The sequence below is a fragment of the Hippopotamus amphibius genome, chromosome 1 (genome assembly GCF_030028045.1).
Source record: "Hippopotamus amphibius kiboko isolate mHipAmp2 chromosome 1, mHipAmp2.hap2, whole genome shotgun sequence".
Classification (NCBI taxonomy): Eukaryota; Metazoa; Chordata; class Mammalia; order Artiodactyla; family Hippopotamidae; genus Hippopotamus; species Hippopotamus amphibius.
Window position 1 is genome coordinate 42,511,021 of NC_080186.1, and position 20,163 is coordinate 42,531,183.

Here is a 20,163-nt window from a genome sequence, read left to right on the forward strand (position 1 = left end):
TCTACAAATGACTCAATTTAGTTCCTTTTTTATGGCTGAGTAATATTCCATTGTGTATATGTACTACATCTTCTTTATTCATTCATCTGTTGATGGACAGTTAGGTTGCTTCCATGTCCTGGCTTTTGTAAATAGTGCTGTGGTGAACATTGGGGTACATGTGTGTTTTTGAATTATGGTTTTCTCTGGGTATATGCCCAGTAGTGGGATTGCTGGGTCATGTGGTAGTTCTATTTTTAATTTTTCAAGGAACCTCCATACTGTTCTCCATAGTTGCTGTATCAACTTACATTCTCACCAACAGTGCAAGAGGGTTCCCTTTTTGTCACACCCTCTCTAGCATTTATTGTTTGTAGATTTTTTGATGATGACCATTCTAACCGGTGTGAGGTGATACCTCGCTGTAGTTTTGATTTGCATTTCTCTAATAATTAGTGATGTTGAGAATCTTTTCATGTGCCTCTTTGCTATCTATATGTCTTCTTTGGAGAAATGTCTATTTAGGTCTTTCACCCGTGTCTTTATTGGGTTGTATGTTTTTAATTTTTTTTTTATGTTGAGCTACATGATCTGTTTGTATATTTTGAACATTAATGCTTTGTCAGTTGCTTCATTTGCAAATATTTTCTCCCATTCTGAGGGCTGTCTTTTCATCTTGTTTATGGTTTCCTTTGCTGTGCAAAAGCTTTTAAGTTTAGTTAGGTCCCATTTGTGTACTTTTGTTTTTATTTCCGTTACTCTGGGAGACGGCTTGGGAAAGATCTTGCTGTGATTTATGTCAAAGTGCCTTTTTCCTATGTTTTCCTCTAAGAGTTTTAAAGTGTCCAGTCTTACATTTAGGTTTTTAATTCATTTTGGGTTTATTTTTGGGTATGGTGTTAGGTAGTTTTCTAACTTCATTCTTTTACATGTAGCTGTCCAGTTTTCCCAGCGCCACTTATTAAAGAGACTGTCTTTTCTCCATTGTATATCCTTGCCTCCTTTGTTGTAGATTACTTGACCATAGGTGTCTGGGTTTATCTCTGGGCTTTGTATCCTGTACCATTGATCCATATTTCTGTTTTTGTGCCAGTACCATACTGTCTTGATGACTATAGCTTTGTACTATATTCTGAAGTCAGGGAGCCTGGTTCCTCCAGTTCTGTTTTTCTTTCTCAAGATTGCTTTGGCTATTCAGGGTCTTTTGTGTTTCCATACAAATTGTAAACTTTTTTGTTCTAATTCTGTGAAAAATGGCTTCAGTAATTTGTTAGGGATTGCATTGATTCTATAGATTGCTTTGGGTAGCATAATCATTTTCACAATATTGATTCTTCCAATCTGAGAACATAGTATATCTCTCCCTTGGTTGTGTCATCTTTGATTTCTTTCATCAGTGTTTTATAGTTTTCTGTGTACAGGTCTTTTGCCTCCTTAGGTAGTTTATTCCTAGGTATTGTATTCTTTTTGTTGAATTGGTAGATGGGATTGTTTCCTTAATTTCTCTTTTTGATCTTTCATCGTTAGTGTATAGGAATGTAAATGATTTCTGTGCACTAATTTTGTATCTTGCAACTTTACCAAATTCATTGATTAGCTCTAGTAGTTTTCTGATGGCATCTTTAGGATTTTCTATGTATAGTATCATGTCATCTGCAAACAGTGATAGTTTTACTTCTTTTCCAATTTGGATTCCTTTTATTTCTTTTTCTTCTCTGATTGCCATGGCTAAGACTTCCAAAACTATGTTGAATAATAGTGGCAAGAGTGGACAACCTTGTCTTGTTCCAATCTTAGAGGAGATGCTTTCACTTTTTCACCACTGAGAATGATGTTTGCTGTGGGTTTGTTGTATATGGCCTTTATTATGTTGAGGTAGGTACCCTCTATGCCCACTTTCTGGAAAGTTTTTATCATAAATGGGTGTTGAATTTTGTTAAAAGCTTTTTCTGCATCTATTGAGATGATCATATGGTTTTTATTCTTTAATTTGTTAAAAACAGTGTATCACATTGATTGATTTGTGTATTTTGAAGAATCCTTGCATCCCTGGGATAAATACCACTTGACCATGATGTATGATCCTTTTAATGTGTGTTGGATTCTGTTTGCTAGTATTTTGTTGAGGATTTTTGCATATATGTTCATCAGTGATATTGGTCTGTAATTTTCTTTTTTGTGTGATATCTTTGTCTGCTTTTGGTATCAAGGAGATGATGACCTCATAGAATGAGTTTGGGAGGGTTCCTCCCTCTGCAATTTTTTGGAAGATTTTGAGAAGAATAGTTGTTAGCTCTTCTCTAAATGTTTGATAGAATTTGCCTGTGAAGCCATCTGGCCCTGGACTTTGGTTTGTTGGAAGATTTTTAATCACAGTTTCAATTTCATTACTTGTGATTGATCTGTTTATATTTTCTATTTCTTCCTGGTTCAGTCTCGGAAGGTTGTACCTTTCTAAGAATTTGTCCATTTCTTCCAGGTTATCCAATTTATTGGCATATAGTTGCTTGTAGTAGTCTCTTTTGATTCTTTGTGTTTCTGTGGTGTCACTTGTAATTTCTCCTTTTTCATTTCTATTAGTATTGATTTGAGTCCTCTCTCTTTTTTTCTTGTTGAGTCTCCTAAAGGTTTATCAATTTTGGTTATCTTCTCAAAGAACCAACTCTTAATTTTATTGATCTTTGCTATTGTTTTCTTTGTTTCTATTTCATTTATTTCTGCTCTAATATTTATGATCTCTTTCCTTCTACTAACTTTGGATTTTTTTTTGTTGTTCTTTTTCTTTCTCTAGTTTCTTTAGGTGTAAGGTTAGATTGTTTATTTGAGATTTTTCTCATTTCTTGAGGTGAGATTGAATTGCTATAAACTTTCCTCTTAGAACCACTTTTGCTGCTTTCCATAGGTTTTGGTTCGATATGTTTTCATTGTCATTTGTTTCTACATATTTTTTTATTTCATCTTTGATTTCTTCAATGACCGCTTGGTTATTTTGCAGCGAGTTGTTTAGCCTCCATGTGTTTGTGTTTTTTACAGTTTTTTTCCCCTATAATTGATGTCTAATCTCATAGCGTTGTGGTCGGAAAAGATGCTTGATATGATTTCAATTTTCTTAAATTTACTGAGGCTTGATTTGTGACCCAAGATGTGATCTATCCTGGAGAATGTTCCATGTGCACTTGAGAAGAAAGTGTAATCTGTTGTTTATGGATTGACTGTCCTATAAATATCAATTAAATCTATCTGGTCTATTGTGTCATTTAAAGCTTGTGTTTCCTTATTTATTTTCTGTCTGGATGATCTGTCCATTGGTGTTAAGTGGGGTGTTAAAGTCCCCCCACTATTATTGTGTTACTGTCAATTTCCTCTTTTATGTCTGTTAGCATTTGCCTCATGTATTGAGGTGCTTCTATGTTGGGTGCATAAATATTTATAATTGTTATATCTTCTTCTTGGATTGATCCCTTGATCATTATGTAGTGTCCTTCCTTGTCTCTTTCAACAGTCTTTATTTTAAAGTCTATTTTATCTCATATGAGTATCACTACTCTAGCTTTCTTTTGATTTCCATTTTTATGAAATATCTTTTCCCTCCCCTCACTTTCAATCTATATGTGTCCCTTGGTCTGAAGTGGGTCCCTTGCAGGCACCATATACATGGGTCTTGTTTTTTTATCCATTCAGCTCATCTGTGTCTTTTGGTTGGAGCATTTAATCCACTTACATTCAAGGTGATTATCAATAAATATGTTCCTATTACCATTTTCTTAATTGTTTTGGGTTTGTTTTTGTGGGTCTTTTCTTCTCTTGTGTTTCCCACTTAGAGAAGTTCCTTTAGCATTTGTTGTAAAGCTGGTTTGGTGGTGCTGAATTCTCTTAGCTGTTGCTTGTCTGTAAAGCTTTTGATTTCTCCATCAAATCTAAATGAGATCCTTACTGGGTAGAGTAGTGTTGGTTGTAGGTTTTTCCCTTTCATCATTTTAAATATATCCTGCCCCTCCCTTCTGGCCTGTAGAGTTTCTGCTGAAAAATCAGCTGATAACCTTATGGGGATTTCCTTGTATGTTATTTTTTGTTTTTGCCTTGCTGGTTTTAATATTTTTTCTTTGAATTTAATTTTTGTTAGTTTGATTAATATGTGTCTCAGCATGTTTCTCCTTGGATTTATCCTGTATGGTACTCTTTGTGCTTCCTGGACTTGATTGACTATTTCCTTTCGCATGTTAGGGAAGTTTTTGGCTGTAATCTCTTCAGGTACTTTTTCAGACCCTTTCTCTTTCTCTTCTTCTTCTGAGACCCCTATAATTCGAATGTTGGTGCAGTTAATGTTGTCCCAGAGGTCTCTGAGATTGTCCTTATTTCTTTTCATTCTTTTTTCTTTATTCTGCTCTGTGGCAGTTTGTTTCACCATTCTATCTTCCAGCTCACTTATTCATTCTGCTACTTCTCTTATTCTGCTATTGATTCCTTCTAGTATATTTTTCATTTCAGTTATTGTGTTGTTCATCACTATTGGCTTGCTCTTTAGTTTTTCTCAACACTTTTAAAACATTTCTTGTATTTTCTTGATCTGTGCTTCCATTCTATTTCCAAGATTTTGGATCATCTTTACTATCATTACTTTGAATTCTTTTTCAGGTAGGTTTTCTATTTCCTCTTCATTTATTCGATCTTGTAGGTTTTTACCTTGCTCCTTCATCTGTAATATATTTTTGATGGGTGGGGCTGTGTTCATGTCTTGATGGTTGTTTGGCCTGAGGCATCCAGCCCTGGAGTCTGTAGGCAGTTGGATGGAGCTGGTTCTTGGTGTCAAGATGAGGACCTCCAGGAGAGGCCATACCAATTAATATTCCCTGGCTTCTGAGGTTTTCTGTTAGTTGAGCAGTTTGGACATGATGCTCCCACAACAGGAGCTCAGGCCTGACCTCCAGCCTGGGAACCAGGACTCCACAAGTCATGTGGCATGGCAAAAAAAAAGCAGAATAACAAAGAATCAAAAATAAATAAAATTAGAAAAACAAAATATGTAGCCAGAAAAAGTCTTTGGTGATGGGAGGCAGGTGGGGGTGGGGATTAGGCTCAGAACCCCTGTGACCAGAAAAGGCCCTGGGGGGCAGGGCTTAGACTTAGGACCTACGTGGCTTGAAAAGGCCTTTGGGGAGTGCCGGGGCTTATGCTCAGGAACTGCGCAGCTGGAGGAGACCCCATAGGGCAGAGGTTCAGGCCTAGGACCCCAGCAGGCTCCCCCAGGCCCAAGTGGGCAGGGGAGATGCTGGCCATTCCCCTCTGATCCCCTAATCCCCTGTGAAAATGCTGTGCATAGGTAACTACAAAATATTGCTAAGAGGAATTAAGGATGACCTAAATAAATAGAGGCACATACCTTGCTCATGGGTTGAAAGACATACTACTGTTTTAATATTAATTCTCCCTAAATTGATCTATAGTTTCAATGCAGTCTCAATCAAAATTCTAGTAGGCTTTCCTGTAAAAATTGATAAGGTGGCTCTAAAATTCATACAGAAATGCAAAAGACAAAGAATAGTTAAAACACCACTGAAAAAAATTACCATTTGCAACAGCATAAAAATATGAAATACTTAGTGATAAACCTGATAAAAGATGTGAAATAATTGCCAAGACTAATGTCATGAAACATTTTTTCTGTTTTTTTCTAGGAGTTTTACAGTTCCAGAAGCCAATTGATTTTTGTGTATTCTTCTTGTATCCTGCAGACTTACTAAACTCAATTGTTTTACTGGTTTATTCAAAATTCCACAGAGTTTTCTACATAGATGATCATGTTCTCTGTGTGTTTTAGTCAATTTGAGCTGCTATAACATAATACCACAGACTGGATGTGTTGTAAACAATAGAAGTTTATTTCTCACAGTTCTGGAAGCTGTAAATCTGATATCAGGGAGGCTGAAGGCTCAAATTTTGTGTCTGGTGAGATTCCTCTTCTTGCTTCTTGCTGTGTCCTCAAGTGGTGGAAGGGGCTAGGGAGCTCTGTGGGATCTTTTTCATAAGAGCACTAATCCCTTTCACAAGGGCTCCACTCTCATGACCTAACCACTTCTTGAAGGCCCCACCTCCTACAACCATCACATTGGGCATTAGAATTTCAACATATGAATATGAGGGGCTCAAAAACATTCAGACCAAAACACTGAGAATATAACACTTATTTTTTTCCATTTTAATCTAGATGCCTTTTATTTATTTTTCATGCCTGGTTGCACTGGCTAGACCCTTCAGTGTAGTGTTGAATAGAAGTTGTAAGAGTGGACATTCCTGTATTTTAGGAGGAAAGCATCTATTCTTTCACCATCAAGTCTGATTTTTTTCAATAAATGACCTTTATCAGGTTGGGGAACCTGATAACTAGGATAGATAGTCCCTTATATCCTAATTTTTGAGAGCTTTTTTAAAAAAAATCAGGAATGGATGTTTCAAAATTTTTCACATCTGTTGACACATTCATATTGATCACATGGATTTTCTTTTGTAACTTGTTAATATGGTGAATTGCATTGATTGTTTTTTTAATGGTAAACCAACCCTGTATTCTTGGGATTAACTCCACTTGGTCATGATGTATTATCCTTTTAATATAATGTTGGATTTAATTTGCTAAAATATTACTTAGAATTTTGCATCTGTGTTCATAGATGCATTTTGCATCTATGTTCAGTTTATAATTTCCTCTCTTTCTCTCTCTCACTTCTTTCTCTCTCTCTCTTTCTTTGTCTCTTTTTTTTTACTGGTTTTGGTATTAGAATAACATCAGCCTCATAGGATAAATCAAAAAGAATTCTCTTGTCTCAAATTTTTGGAATCATTTGTATAGAATTAGTATTATATTTCCCCTTAAGTGTTTGGTAGAATTTACCATTGAAGCACTTAGGACATGGACTTTTTTTTTTAAGAATTTTAGCTACAATTTAAATTTATTTAACAGATGTGTATTTATCTGTGTTATCTATTTCTTCTTGAGTGAATTTGAAAGTGTTTATCTTTTAAGGAATTTTCCCTTTCATCTAAGTTGTTAAATTTATTAGAATAAAATTGTTCATAATATTGCCTTATTATTCTTTTAATATCTGTAAAATCTGTAGTAACATCACCTCTCTCATTTCTGAGGTTGATAATTTGTGCCTTTTTTCTTTTGATTGGTCAGTCTAGCTAGAAGTTTATTAATTATATAGGTCTCAAAGGACCAGCTTTTTGTTTCATTGATTTTCTGTATGGTTTTTCTGTTTTCTTTTCATTGGTTTTCACTTGATTTTTAGATTTTTTTTCCCCTTCTGTTTACTTTGGGCTTAATTTGCTCTACTTATTTTAGTTTTTAAGGTTATTCACACATTTTCCCCCTAATATTTCAGTTTTTTGGTATTGATTTTCCCCTATGTACTGCTTTAGTGGCATCCTACAAATCCTGATATGTTGTGTTTCATTTTATATGGGCTGAGTGTTCTGTAAATGTCAATTAGATCTGTGATGACACATGGCTTCCAAAGTTCCCTGGAGATCATCTCCATCCCAGTCAAGCCTAAAGGGAGAAAGAACATGAAGAAAGCTGCTTGGGAGGTTTTTATGACATCACTTCCATTCAAATTCCATTGGTTAGAACTCAGTCACATAGCTTCACCTAATGGTATGGGAAGCTGGGACATGTAGTCTAGCTTTTTGCCTGGGAAGAAGAAAATACACTTGGACAAACAGCCAGAAATCCTTTTCTATTCTCTGGAAGAGCTTGTATAAGATAAGAAATACTTGAATCATGGGTATACAGTAGAAATTATAAAGTTATTGGGGCCTACTGTTTTCATTGGGGGAAATTTTGTAACTGTTGATTCATTTTAAAGGATATATGTTCATTTAGGTTTTCTATTACTTCTTGAGTCATTTTTTGTAAGTCACTTTTTAGGTATATATAATTTAGTATAAGTTTTATAATATACTAGCATAAATTTGTTGAAAATATTTTTTATTTTAATCTCTGCTGTAACTGTAATTATGTTTTTTCCTTATCTTTGAAATTGTTTACCTGTGCCTTCTTTTTCAAAATTTGGTTACTCTTACTAGAGATTTGTTAATCTTATTAGTCTTTACCTAAAATCTTAATATTTTTTCACTAATTTCTGTTCTTTTTTTATTTCCTTCCTCCACATTATTCAGACTTTCTTTGCTGGTCTTTTCAACTTGCAATTTGAATGCTAATAAGCTCATTATTTTTCAGCTTTTTTTCCCCTTGAATTTGCCTTCAGCTTTGTTGCTGCATGCATTTATACGTAGTGCTTCATTATTGATTAGATATATGTATTTCCAAATTTCCACTGATTTCTTATTTAATGCATGAATTATTTACAGTGTGATTTAAAATTTTCTGAGTATGGGAGGTTTTTTTTAGAGTATGTATTAGGTTACTAATTTGAAATTAATTGCATTACTGTCAGAGAATGTGGTATGTGTAATAATGATTCTGTAAAACTTGTTGAGTCTTGCTTTATGGCCTGGTACATGCATGCTGTTTGAGATGTCGCCTTCTTTAGTGTGTTAGTAATTCCTTGCAACATTATCTTATTTATTCCTTATTATAATTCTATGACACAGATAATATGACTCCCATTTTTCAAATAATAACATTAAAATCCAACCAGCATAATAAGTAACTCTTCCAAGTTCAGAGATCTAGTTAGTTTTATATTCAATCAGAGCAGCCACCAATTAGAAAAATCAGTGTGGTCAATTTTTTTACCAGTTGCATAGGAGCCCTGCTTATATTTCATTACAGATTTTTAAACCTCAGGGTAAGGAATCATTCTTACTTCAGTGGCCTTTTATCCCTCACTTGGTGCCTCAAACAGTATCTCACACATATTTGATGCTCAATAGGTGTTTGTAGAATTGGCATAAACCTCAGACTGAAATCTGGCAAAACCCTAAAAGAGTATAATAAACAGGTAATTTGTGAATATTCAAAAAATAAAACTGAACATTTAGTTCTGGAATCACTACAAAAAATAATCTGAAAATACTCCTGACATAAATATATAGTAATTCTGGTCAAAGATATAGGCACAGAATACAGATAAGTAACATCTATGTCTATGTCTATATCTATCTATATCCTTTATATATCTGTGTATGTATATCCATATGTAGATATGTTAAAGGATATATCTATATCTAGCTATAGATGGATAGATTAAAGAATAGATGGAATGAGGAAGGGGAACCTGTAAAGGCAATAAGTTATAGACAGAGAAATGGGAAGAAAACCAAGTGAATTTAGGTTACTTATGCCAAGGGAGAATGGTCAATAGTAACCTTTCAGTTTTGTGTTGAAGTTATTAATGGCCTTGGGAACAGAAGTTGTAAAGTAGAAATTTTCATTTTAAGAGTTTTGGCTGCAAATGGTAAGAAAAGGATCAACTGTAAGCTGGAGGTTACTGTGCCTAGAGAGAAAGTTTTGTTTATCCTAAGGTGAAAGAGTCATACCCTGGTTTAGGACTTAATATCTTTGGCTAGCTATCTCTTACTCATTCTGTAAGATTTAGCTCAGGTGTTCTCTAAGAAACTGTTCCTGCATTGGGCAAACTGCCTCTGTCATCTTAGTGCTGTCAACAGGTCATTATCATAGAAATTAGAATATTGTAATGAATATTCTGTTTAAATGTTGCACCCTCAAGATTTTAAGCTCTATGACCACATGTCACTTACCTTCAGTCACCAATTCTTGACAAGGGTTTGGCAATAGAAAGTTCTCAAACTATATTTAACTCAACTATGTACCTTTTTATAAATTTTTCTCCTATCTTTTTATAGATCTTCCTGTATCTATATTTTGTGTTTATTTCTTCCATTATAATGCCTATAATACCTTTTTAATTGCACTTGTTCTTTATCACATATATGACCTTCCTACTAAACCATATAGCTAGGGACTTCCCTGGCTGTCCAGTGGTTAAGACTCTGCACTTCCACTGCAGAGAGCATGGGTTTGATCCCTGGTTGGGGAACTAAGATCCTGCATGTTGTGTGGCATGGCCAAAAAAAAAAAAAAAACCCAAGAAAAAGACCACATACCTTTACTATTCATTTTTGTAATACAAGCATCTAGCACAGAGCCTGTCGTTTATTCATTGAATAGTCAATCATTTTTAAGTAACCAGCCATTATTCTAAACTCTAAGAATACCAGAGTGAAAAAGACATCTTCTAGTAGAAGACAGACTATAAACAGTAAACCAATAGTAAAGAAGATTATTTATTATAGTAATTATTAAAAGCAAAGAAATAGGGTGATATAATAAACTGACTGTTGAAAGTAAGGAGTCATTACTTTGGATAGCATACTTAAGGGCAGTCAAGAAAGTAAAACTACTACTTTTGTATATAGTGTTTCTTTAAATTATATATGAACTGAATCTTCAAAGTGAGAGGGGATCTTAATGATCACAGTCAAGCCTTTTCATTTTACAGATTTATTTACAGATAAAATGTGATTTGTTGGAGGTAGAAAACATGTAATTTGTCTTTTTCTTGGTACCTCATTGGAATTCCCCTGAGAGGTAAATGGCCCATTTAAACCAGAGACTAGAATGGTGTTTTACTAATCACACCTATTTTCTTCCCTAATGGAGAATTACAAAACGGATGAAGGAGTAGGGCAGAGATCTTAAGGAGGAGAAAACTAAGTAGGCTGTAAACACAGTGATAACAACAGAGAAGGTGCTACAAGGAGACTTGTATTATCTAAGTAAAGCAGTCAAGAATCACATATGAGGATTAAAATTTTTTGTTCCTGATTTTTCTAAGATTATCATGGTGAAAAATTTGAATGTACAGAAAAGTCTAGAGTGGAAAATTATAAATAAGCCCTTAGCCCAGGAGTAGCCAATGTTGATTATTTTCTCTGCTACTTCTCTATTCTCTTTTGGGATCCCTATTAGTTTTATGCTGTATGCTCTTAATCTTTTCCAAGCCTCATAATTTATTATATTTTTTACTTTTTTATGTAACTGGGTGAACCTCTCAGTATTATCTTTAATTTCATTAATTCTTTGTGGTTAAAGAAGAGTTTACTCCATCTTAAAATTTTTTAATTTATAATTTCAAAGATTCCTCCTTGGTCTTCTTTTGAGTTGCTCATTCACTACACCGGAGGATAGCTTGGTCTGGGAATTGTCTCATTGATTTTCTCTGTTTCTTCTACTTAATTCCTGCCTACAAATCTCAGTGCCTAGCATGCCTGTGGTTTTAGCTCGTACTTATTTCTCTGTGTTGCTTTTCTTCTTTTGCCCATAGAAATAGTTATCTTATATTTGAGTACAACTATATCTTTTAAATTTTTTTAAAATATGGGTTTCATCTATCTTGCTTTTATCATTTAATACTATCTGATACTTCCTTACACCACTATGCCTGTGATTCTCAACTGAGGGTGATTCTGTCCCTCAGAATGCACTTGGTAATGCCTGGAGATATCTTTGGCACAACGCACAGAACAATTTATCTGGTCCAAAATATCTATATTTTTTTCGTATATAATATCATCATAATTCACTTGACTCCCTATTGTGGGGCGTTTGGAGGTGCTGTTTTGGTGTTGTAAGAATCACTTTGATAAAGAACATTACATAACTTTTTTGTACCATTAATTAATTCCCAAATGTAGATATTTCTGAACCCAAAGAAAACTAAGATTTGAGAGATACCATCTAGAAAGTTGGAAATTATTGGGTTGGCCAAAAAGTTCCTTTGGTTTTTAAGTTTTTCCCTTTCTTGAAATAATAAAGCATAATATGCCAAAAATGTTGCTTTTTTTCTTCCATCTTCAGTATTAAAACAGCCACACAAAAATTCACCAGTTTTGATAAGTTTTTATTAAAATACACGCTGATGTAACTGTCACAATACAATCTGACAAAATTGTTTTGAATGAAGTTAAAGACAATCAAGTGCTTCTAGAGCCACCTTACAGAAAAATCAGAATGAACCTTTTGGCCAACCCAATACTTAGAAAACAACAAAAATATGGGAACAACAAAGTCTTTACCATGTCATACCCTTAGTGGAACTTATAATATGTTCACACATAAAGATCTTCTATTAGTTTTATACTTTTAAACCCCTTTTTCCCCAAATAATACACTCCTAAGTTGTCTTAAGGTTCTTCAAATTCTATACAGCCTTCTGTGAAAGCTTTCCACAGCTTGCTTTATGCTTAGGTAGCAGATTTCAGAATCTTAATGAATACTTGACCAACCTAACTATAAATATATAATGCTTTTTATTCTTAATTCCTTTTAATACATGCCAGTATTAAGATGTTTGGGAGTAGGGATATGATAATAGAAAAAACAAACAAACAAACAAAAACAGAGGACTGCCTTTAATTTGTTGCATGACCTTACTTCATTTACTTGGCTCACCTAGGCCTCAATTTTATATTTGTAAAATGAAGGAGTTATACCACATAATTCCTGTAGACTTTTCCAGTTATAAACCTGTGATATGTTAGTATTTACATTGCTTTTATTTAGCTTTTGGCTATGATCTTTTACTGTTTATGAGAAAGAGATAAAATGTTTAAAGATTTCTAAGATCTTTAAAAATTCCTCGTATTTGTCCTTTACTACCCTAATCTACCTCCTTGTAGTGATTGATAGTAAAAATCTTAAAATGGAAAATTGTTTTCTGTTAGAGGACGACAAAGAATGATACTGGGAAAATAAAAATTCACAGCTGGACTGTAAAGGGAGAAAACTAGATAAGAAAAAAGGAGGTGACAGCTGTATAAAAACAAACAAAACCTAGGTCTCAGATTTTGGTAAGGTCAAAGAAAAGTGCCCTGGGCTGTAATCAGCATGAGGCCTCATGTAATCCTCAAACTCAGGGTCTTGAAATTTATTAGAATTGTACAGGACTAGAATTCAGGTCTCCCAACCTCCTAGTTAATGTCTTAAACACTACAATAATATCATTTGAAATATTACGTCATTTAATTTTACATAGAAAATGATACAAGCCTGAAATAATCTTTTATAATTTATTTGTATAGGTTTTTTTAACCACTTAACCTATTTTCTGGCTGCTGGTGCTGTTACTTTGGGAATTGGTTTCTTTGCTTTGGCATCAGCTTTGTGGTTCCTGATTTGCAAGCGAAGGTAAGATTTATTAGAATATTTGACTTTTTTTTCTTTTAAAAATTCAATGAAAGATTTTCTCAAGTGATGTTAAACTTAAATACCTATAATGATATTGATTCTGTAATTTGATTGGGGAGAGAAAACTTTACATGTTTAGAGTAGCCTGAGAAGAGAAGTCCTAGTAGTATGATAGTCTGAGTAGTATAATAGCAATCCTCATGCATTAAAATTTTAAGGAATAATGAGATCTGTTTTATTCTGTAGAACAACACTCCCCAAACTTTTTGGCACCAGAGACCGGTTTTGTGGAAGGCAATTTTTCCATGGACCGTGGGTATGGGAGATGGTTTCAGGATGATTCAAGGGCATTACATTTATTGTGCATTTTATTTCTATTATTATTACATCAGCTCCACCTCAGATCATCAGGCATTAGATCCCATGGGTTGGGGACGCCTGCTATAGAAGACATGGGTTTGAATTATAATAGAAGGCTAGAAAAAATTTTTAATTTTTTTAATAAAATTTTTAAAATTTTGACTACTAATTTAGAGGTTAAAAACATTACTGAGAGAAAAAGACTGTCTTTCTTTAGGAGATATTTAAGAAAAGAGCTGACAGGGGACTTCCCTGGTGGTGCAATTGTTGGGAGCCTGCCTGCCATTGATGGGTCACAGGTTTGAGCCCTGATCTGGGAATATCCCACATGCCACCGAGCAACTAGGCCCGTGCTCCACAACTACTAAGCCTGTGCCCTAGAGCCCATGAGCCACAACTACTGAGCCCGCGTGCCACAACTACTGAAGCCCATGGGCCTATAGCCCATGTTCCACAACAAGAGAAGCCACTGCAATGAGAAGACTGCACACCGAAAGGAGGAGTGGCCCCCACTCGCCACAACTAGAGAAAGCCTGCATGCAGCAATGAAGGCCCAACACAATCAAAAGAATAAAAAATAAAATAAAATAAAATAAAATAGCTGGCAGAATGCTCTGGTATGATCTAAATGTAGTCTTTTGCCAGAGATGGAAAAAAGATACTTGCTACCTCAGTTCCTTTCAACACTAAAATTTGATGTTTTTAATTATTTAATTGGTTCAGTATTTGCTTTGGCTCATGCTAAAAAATGTAAATTGTAATAATTATAATACGATCTTCCCAAACACTCTTCCAGTATTCCATTTCAGCAAATGAATACATGCTATCTATCAACTTGCACAAGTCAGAAAACCAGAAATTATTCACTATTTCAACAAATATTTATCGGGTGCCTGCTGTTGTTCAAGATGCTGAGGATACAACTGTGAACAAGTTAGATAAGGTTCTTTTTTTTTTTAAGATTTATTTTATTATTTATTTATTTTTGGCAGCATTGGGTCTTCGTTGCTGCTCACGGGCTTTCCCTAGTTGTAGAGAGTAGGGGCTACTCTTCATTTCGTTGCGGTGCACGGGCTTCTCACTGCAGTAGCTTCTCTTGTTGTGGAGCACAGGCTCTAGGTGTGAAGGCTTCAGTAGTTGCAGTGTGTGGGCACAGTAGCTGTGGCTCGTAGGCTCTAGAGCGCAGGCTCAGTAGTTGTGGTGCACAGGCTTAGATGCTCCGCGGCATGTGGGATCTCCCTGGCCCAGGGCTTGAACCTGTGTCCCCTGCATTGGCAAGCAGATTCTTAGTCACTGTGCCACCAGGGAAGTCCAATAAGGTTCTTATTTCACAGACTTGTAGTGTCACTGGGAGGAGACAGGGAATGTCTCTACAAGTGGGTATTATTTAATCTGAGACTTAGGTTAAAAGAAATCAGACATGTAGCAACCCTGTGGAAGAACTTTTGTCTATGCTAATGGGAAAGCAAGTACAGAAACTCCAAGTGGGAATGATCTTGGTATTGTTCAGTAAACAGAAAAAGTCAGTGTTAATAGACTGCCGTGAAAGGGAAATGATGATATTAAAGAGGTAGATAGGGGTCAAATCACATAGGAACTTGTAGGCTAGGTAGATTTTATTATTTCTGACATCAGAAGGTTTTAAGCAAGGCAATGGCATTATCATCATAATAATAGCGAAAATCAAGTGTTTACTATGCACTATTCTAAGCGATTTATACGTTGTTATCTCATTTAGACTTCATAACAGCCCCATGAAGTTGCAATAATATTATCCCAATTTTAAAGACTACAATACCACCTATAGATGATTTGCATTTTAATAATACTTTAAAAATTTTGAGATATAGATTTTAAATATATGATGATGAATTTCAAAAAATGTACTTTCCAGGCATTACTTCCCACCTCCCATCCAGAGGCAGTCATTATTCTGATTTTTATCCTCATAGATTAATTTTACCTACTCTTGAACTTCATATAATGGGCTTTTTTTTTTTAAAGCTCTTTACTGGAATATAATTGCTTTACACTTTTGTATAATGGGCTTTTTTATGTCTGCCTTTTTCACTTAACATAATATTTTTGAGATTCATGTATGTTATTGCATTTATCTGCTCATTTTTTTAAGTAATGAGCAGTATTACATTGTATGCCTATACCTCAGTTTTTTTAATCCATTTTTCTATTAATGGACATTTAGGTCATTTCCAATTTTTAGCCCTTAAGAATAAGGCTGCCATGAACATTCTTGTATAAATCTTTTTGAACATGTGCTTTCACTTCTCTTGGGTAAATACCTAAGAGTAGAATTGCTGGATCATATGATTAGCTTTGTAAGAAACTGCTAAACTGTTTTCCAAGATGGATGTGTACTCCCATCAGCAATGTATGAGAGTTCTGATTCATATTCTTTTTTTAATAAATTTATTTGTTTATTTATTTTATTGGCTGTGTTGGGTCTTTTTTGCTGTGCACAGGCTTTCTTTTTAGTTGCAGTGAATGGGGGCTACTCTTCGTTGTGGTGCGCGGGCTCCTCATTGCCATGGCTTCTCTTGTTGTGGAACATGGGCTCTAGGAGCGTGGGCTTCAGTAGTGGAAGCACATGGGCTCAATAGTTGTGGCTCACGGGCTCTAAAGCACAGGCTCAATAGTTGTGGCACGTGGGCTTAGTTGCTCTGCGGCATGTGGGATCTTCCTGGAGCAGGGATCGAACCGGTGTCCCCTGCATTGGCAGGCGGATTCTCAACCACTGCACCACCTAGGAAGCCCCCTGATTCATATTTTTAAAAGATTTTTCTTATGTGTCTATGAATCCTGTATTTTAATGGAGCAAGAGTAAAAGCAGAGAAGCAAGTTAGGAGGCTATTACCCAGTCCAGGTTAGGGATGATAGTGTCTTAGACTAATATGGAAGTAGAGGAGATGAAAAGAAGGGGTTAGATTTGGGATAGTTTTGCAGGTAAAGTTAGCGGGTCTTATTGATGAACTGGGTGAGGTAAGGAAAGATAAGTAAAATGGCAGAGTTAATGCTAATACCTATATTTTTACCATGAGCAACTGAGTAGTTAATCATGCCATTTACTGAGATGAGGAGGTGATTGGGGGGAAAGAAGTTGAGGGAATGATGACAAACTAGGAGTTGTATTTTGGAAGTAAGTTTGAAAGCCTATGAGACATCTAAGTGAAAATGTTAAATAAGCAGTCAGATATACATGTGTGAACTTCAGGAGGGAAGTCAAAGCTGAAGATTTAGGTTATCAATGTTTAAAAATACATTGATATAAATGTATAAATCTAAAGTCATACAACTGGATAAGACTAACCAGGGAGTGATCATTCAAAGAGAAGAACATAGCACTGTTCTCTTCAGCTTACCAACATTTAGAAATCTAGAAAAAAGAGTAGGAAGAATTAACAACATCTGAGAAGGAAACGCAGAAAGGTCTATGGTGTCAAGGAAGTCAAAATTAGAAAATGTTTCAAGGGGGCAATGACTAGTTATGTTAAAGATTAAAAAAGATGAGGATAGAGAAATACTTTTGGATTTAGCAACATGGAAGTTATTGGTATCCTTGAACAGTTTTGGTGGAGTGATGGGTTCAGAAACTTACTTTTGCGGAAAACACAAGAAGTGAGAAAATTGATATAGGTATATACATCCCTTTTAAGAAGCTTTTTTTTTTTTGGTGTAGAGGAGTTGCTAAAAGGGGCAGAAACTGGAAAAAATGTGAAGTCAAGGAAGGATTGTTTTGTTTTGGTTTTTTTCCTTGAAAGATGGAAGGCATGCTTGATTTCTCCCTCTTTCTTTCCCACCCCTACTAAATGTGAACCATCACCAAGTTATATTTATTTTACCTCATTAATTGCTCAAATCTATCCATTTCTCTCTATTACCATCGCCACCACCTTATCTAACATCATTATCCGCCACATAGACTCCTACAGCAGGAGTTATGACTATCCACGATTGTCCTCATTTAATCTCTTCTCCACACTTCAGCCAGATATTATCCAAATGCAAATTTAATCAAGTCATTCCACCTTTCCACCCCATTCCCACTATATTATAAAGGACTTCCTATTTCTTTTAGGATAAAGACAAAACAACATGACTTTTAAGGCCATGCATGGTCTGCCCACGCATACTCTCGAATTTCATTTCCCACTTCCCCTCTTGCTTTCTGTGCTTCTGCTACACTGTCCCAATCTGGCCACTAGGTCTCTGTGCTTGATATTCTCTCTGACTAGAATATTCTTATTCCTACAACTGCCCTCCTCCACTACATTCTATCTAATAACTACTCCCATTTCTTCAGATGCCTAATTCAATCATCTCATCCTCAGAAAAGCCTTCCCTGACCTCTCTAACCAGGTTAATTCCCTTTCTTATATGCTCACACAGTAGCAGATAGCTTTCCTTGATAACACTTTCCACAGTTGTAATCTTTCATTTTCTTGTGATTGTTTTATTGATATCTGTCTTCCTTGCTGGTGTTTAAGCTCCATGAGAGCAATGACAGTTCCATGAGGGTAGTGGCTGTGCTTTTTTTCCCCTGCCACTGTATATACAACACCCAGCATAATGCCTGGCGCATAGTAAGTACTCAGTAAATATTTGTTAAGTTAATTGAATTCAATAACTGAATGAATTTTAATTGTTAATACCTCATTAAGTAATATAATATGATCTCTTGAATTAATTTGGAAATTTTCTGGTACCTCAGAAGGAAGAAATGGCAATCAGCTTTATTTTTTAGGTTGTTAATTTTAGAATTACTATTGGAAACTACATTCCTTTATACTTAGCTGTCTGATTAGCTGGGGTTTTACTTGCTGTTTCATTTTTTCTAACCCTCTCTCAAAATTATTTGTGGCTGCATGCATAAAGATCATAGGTACTCTTCCCTTGTAAAGTCATTAGTTTCAATTCAGTTTCCTTCTACTTACTTTTGCCAGAGATATTATTAAATATAAAATTGGCCAATGAGTTTCATTTCATTTAATTTCCTTTACCATTAAAGGCAAATTTATGAAAAGCCTAATTGACATGAGAATTGATTAATTATCCCACAAGAGAGAAGGTTAACAAAAGCTGATGGTTAATCTTCAAAATGGAAATATTAACCCTGCGAAGAAGTAGCTTAATTTACATTCTATGAACAAAATTGTTGTAATGAAATCAGTAACACATGAGAAGGAAATATATACGTTGATTTTTGCTTTTAAAAATAAATATATAGTAATATATTCTGATTTTAAAATGTTTATGTAGAACTGTTAGAAACAGAATAATTTTGTTTTATAATTCATGTCTAATAATATCTATAAAATTTTTTCAGAGAAATCTTTCAAGATTCCAAATTTAAAGCAATTGATGAGAGATGCAGTCAGAGACCTTCAAAGGCGAAGATTAAATCTCATTCTCAGTGTGTTTTTATTTCTCGAAATTTTCATACTGGAAGATTCCAATTACAGGTAGTGTGTAATGTTTTATAGCAATCTTTTCAAATAATTTCTTTTGACACCATGTCATTAGCATTGTTGTCTTTAAATTATTTAAATTATACACTATTATTTTTAAATTTGAGGGACAATAACAAGGAGCTGAATTTAAATTACCCAAACTAGTTAGAGTTTATATTATAGGAAACTGAAAAACTAAATGAAAATGTCTCCTACATTTGCTTCTCTATATCTCTAGCCTGAGAACCTGTAGTCCCCATATGGAATTGTTACAGGGATGGAGATAAATAGCATTAAGAAAAAGCAAAAATTGCCAAGCCTATCAGGAGAAAGAGATTTGGAGATAAGAGTATACTCAGATAGCCAAATAAGCTGACCAAACCAACTAATTGAAATTAAATACAATTTAATAAGGGTTTATTAAGTCTTCATTACATTCTGAGCTCTGGGCCCTCCCTATTGAGGATAGTAAGATACAAACCCTACCTTCAGAGTGCTAGTGTAGTACAAGTGTGAAAGGTAGACACATAATTAACTTTCTGTTATATGGCATCAGAATAGTGTTGTATGGACAAAGTAAAACAAGGGAGACACCAGTAGAAATTTAAAACTATGATATAGCTAAACAATGTATTATTAACTTTTATATGGTTTTGGACTCCATGTCTAATATATTCTTCCCTTTTTCTATCATATTTCTGAAACTCATCCAGGTTGGTGCGTATATCCACCATGCATCGTTTTTTATTGTTGTATGGTATTCCACTGCATGAATGTATCAGATTTTATGTTATGGACATTTGAGTTGTTTTGAGTTGTTTTTTTAAGGAAATTTCCAAAGGGAATGTACCTAGCAGTGGAATCACTGACTCATGGGGTTTGTGCATGTTTAATATTATTAGACAATTTCAAATTATTTTCCAAAGTAGTTCTGTCAATATACATTCCCCTAAGGCATACATAATTACTAGGATTGCTCCATATCAACAAATACTGATATTTTTAGTTTCCTAAATTTTTAACAATCTGATGGATGTGTAATAGTATCTCACTGTAGTTTTTTCTTTGTAGACTTTATTTTTTCAAGCAGTTTTAGGTTCACAACAACATTGAGAAGAAAGTGTAGAGTTCTCATATTCTCCTTGCCCCCATACAAAGAGCCTCTTTCACTATCAACATCTAGCACCA

General features: G+C 34.8%; 1 protein-coding gene across 1 annotated transcript in view; it reads left to right on the top strand.

Annotated features, from left to right (window-relative positions):
• The first annotated feature begins 7,545 nt into the window (after positions 1-7,545).
• Positions 7,546-20,163, top strand: part of C1H1orf185 (chromosome 1 C1orf185 homolog) — a 35,954-nt gene continuing 23,336 nt past the window's right edge. Inside the window, exons 1-3 of the mRNA XM_057744742.1 lie at positions 7,546-7,633; positions 13,045-13,150; positions 18,852-18,987. Of these exons, the coding sequence (XP_057600725.1) occupies positions 7,546-7,633; positions 13,045-13,150; positions 18,852-18,987 (330 nt within the window). The remainder of the gene's footprint in view (positions 7,634-13,044; positions 13,151-18,851; positions 18,988-20,163) is intronic.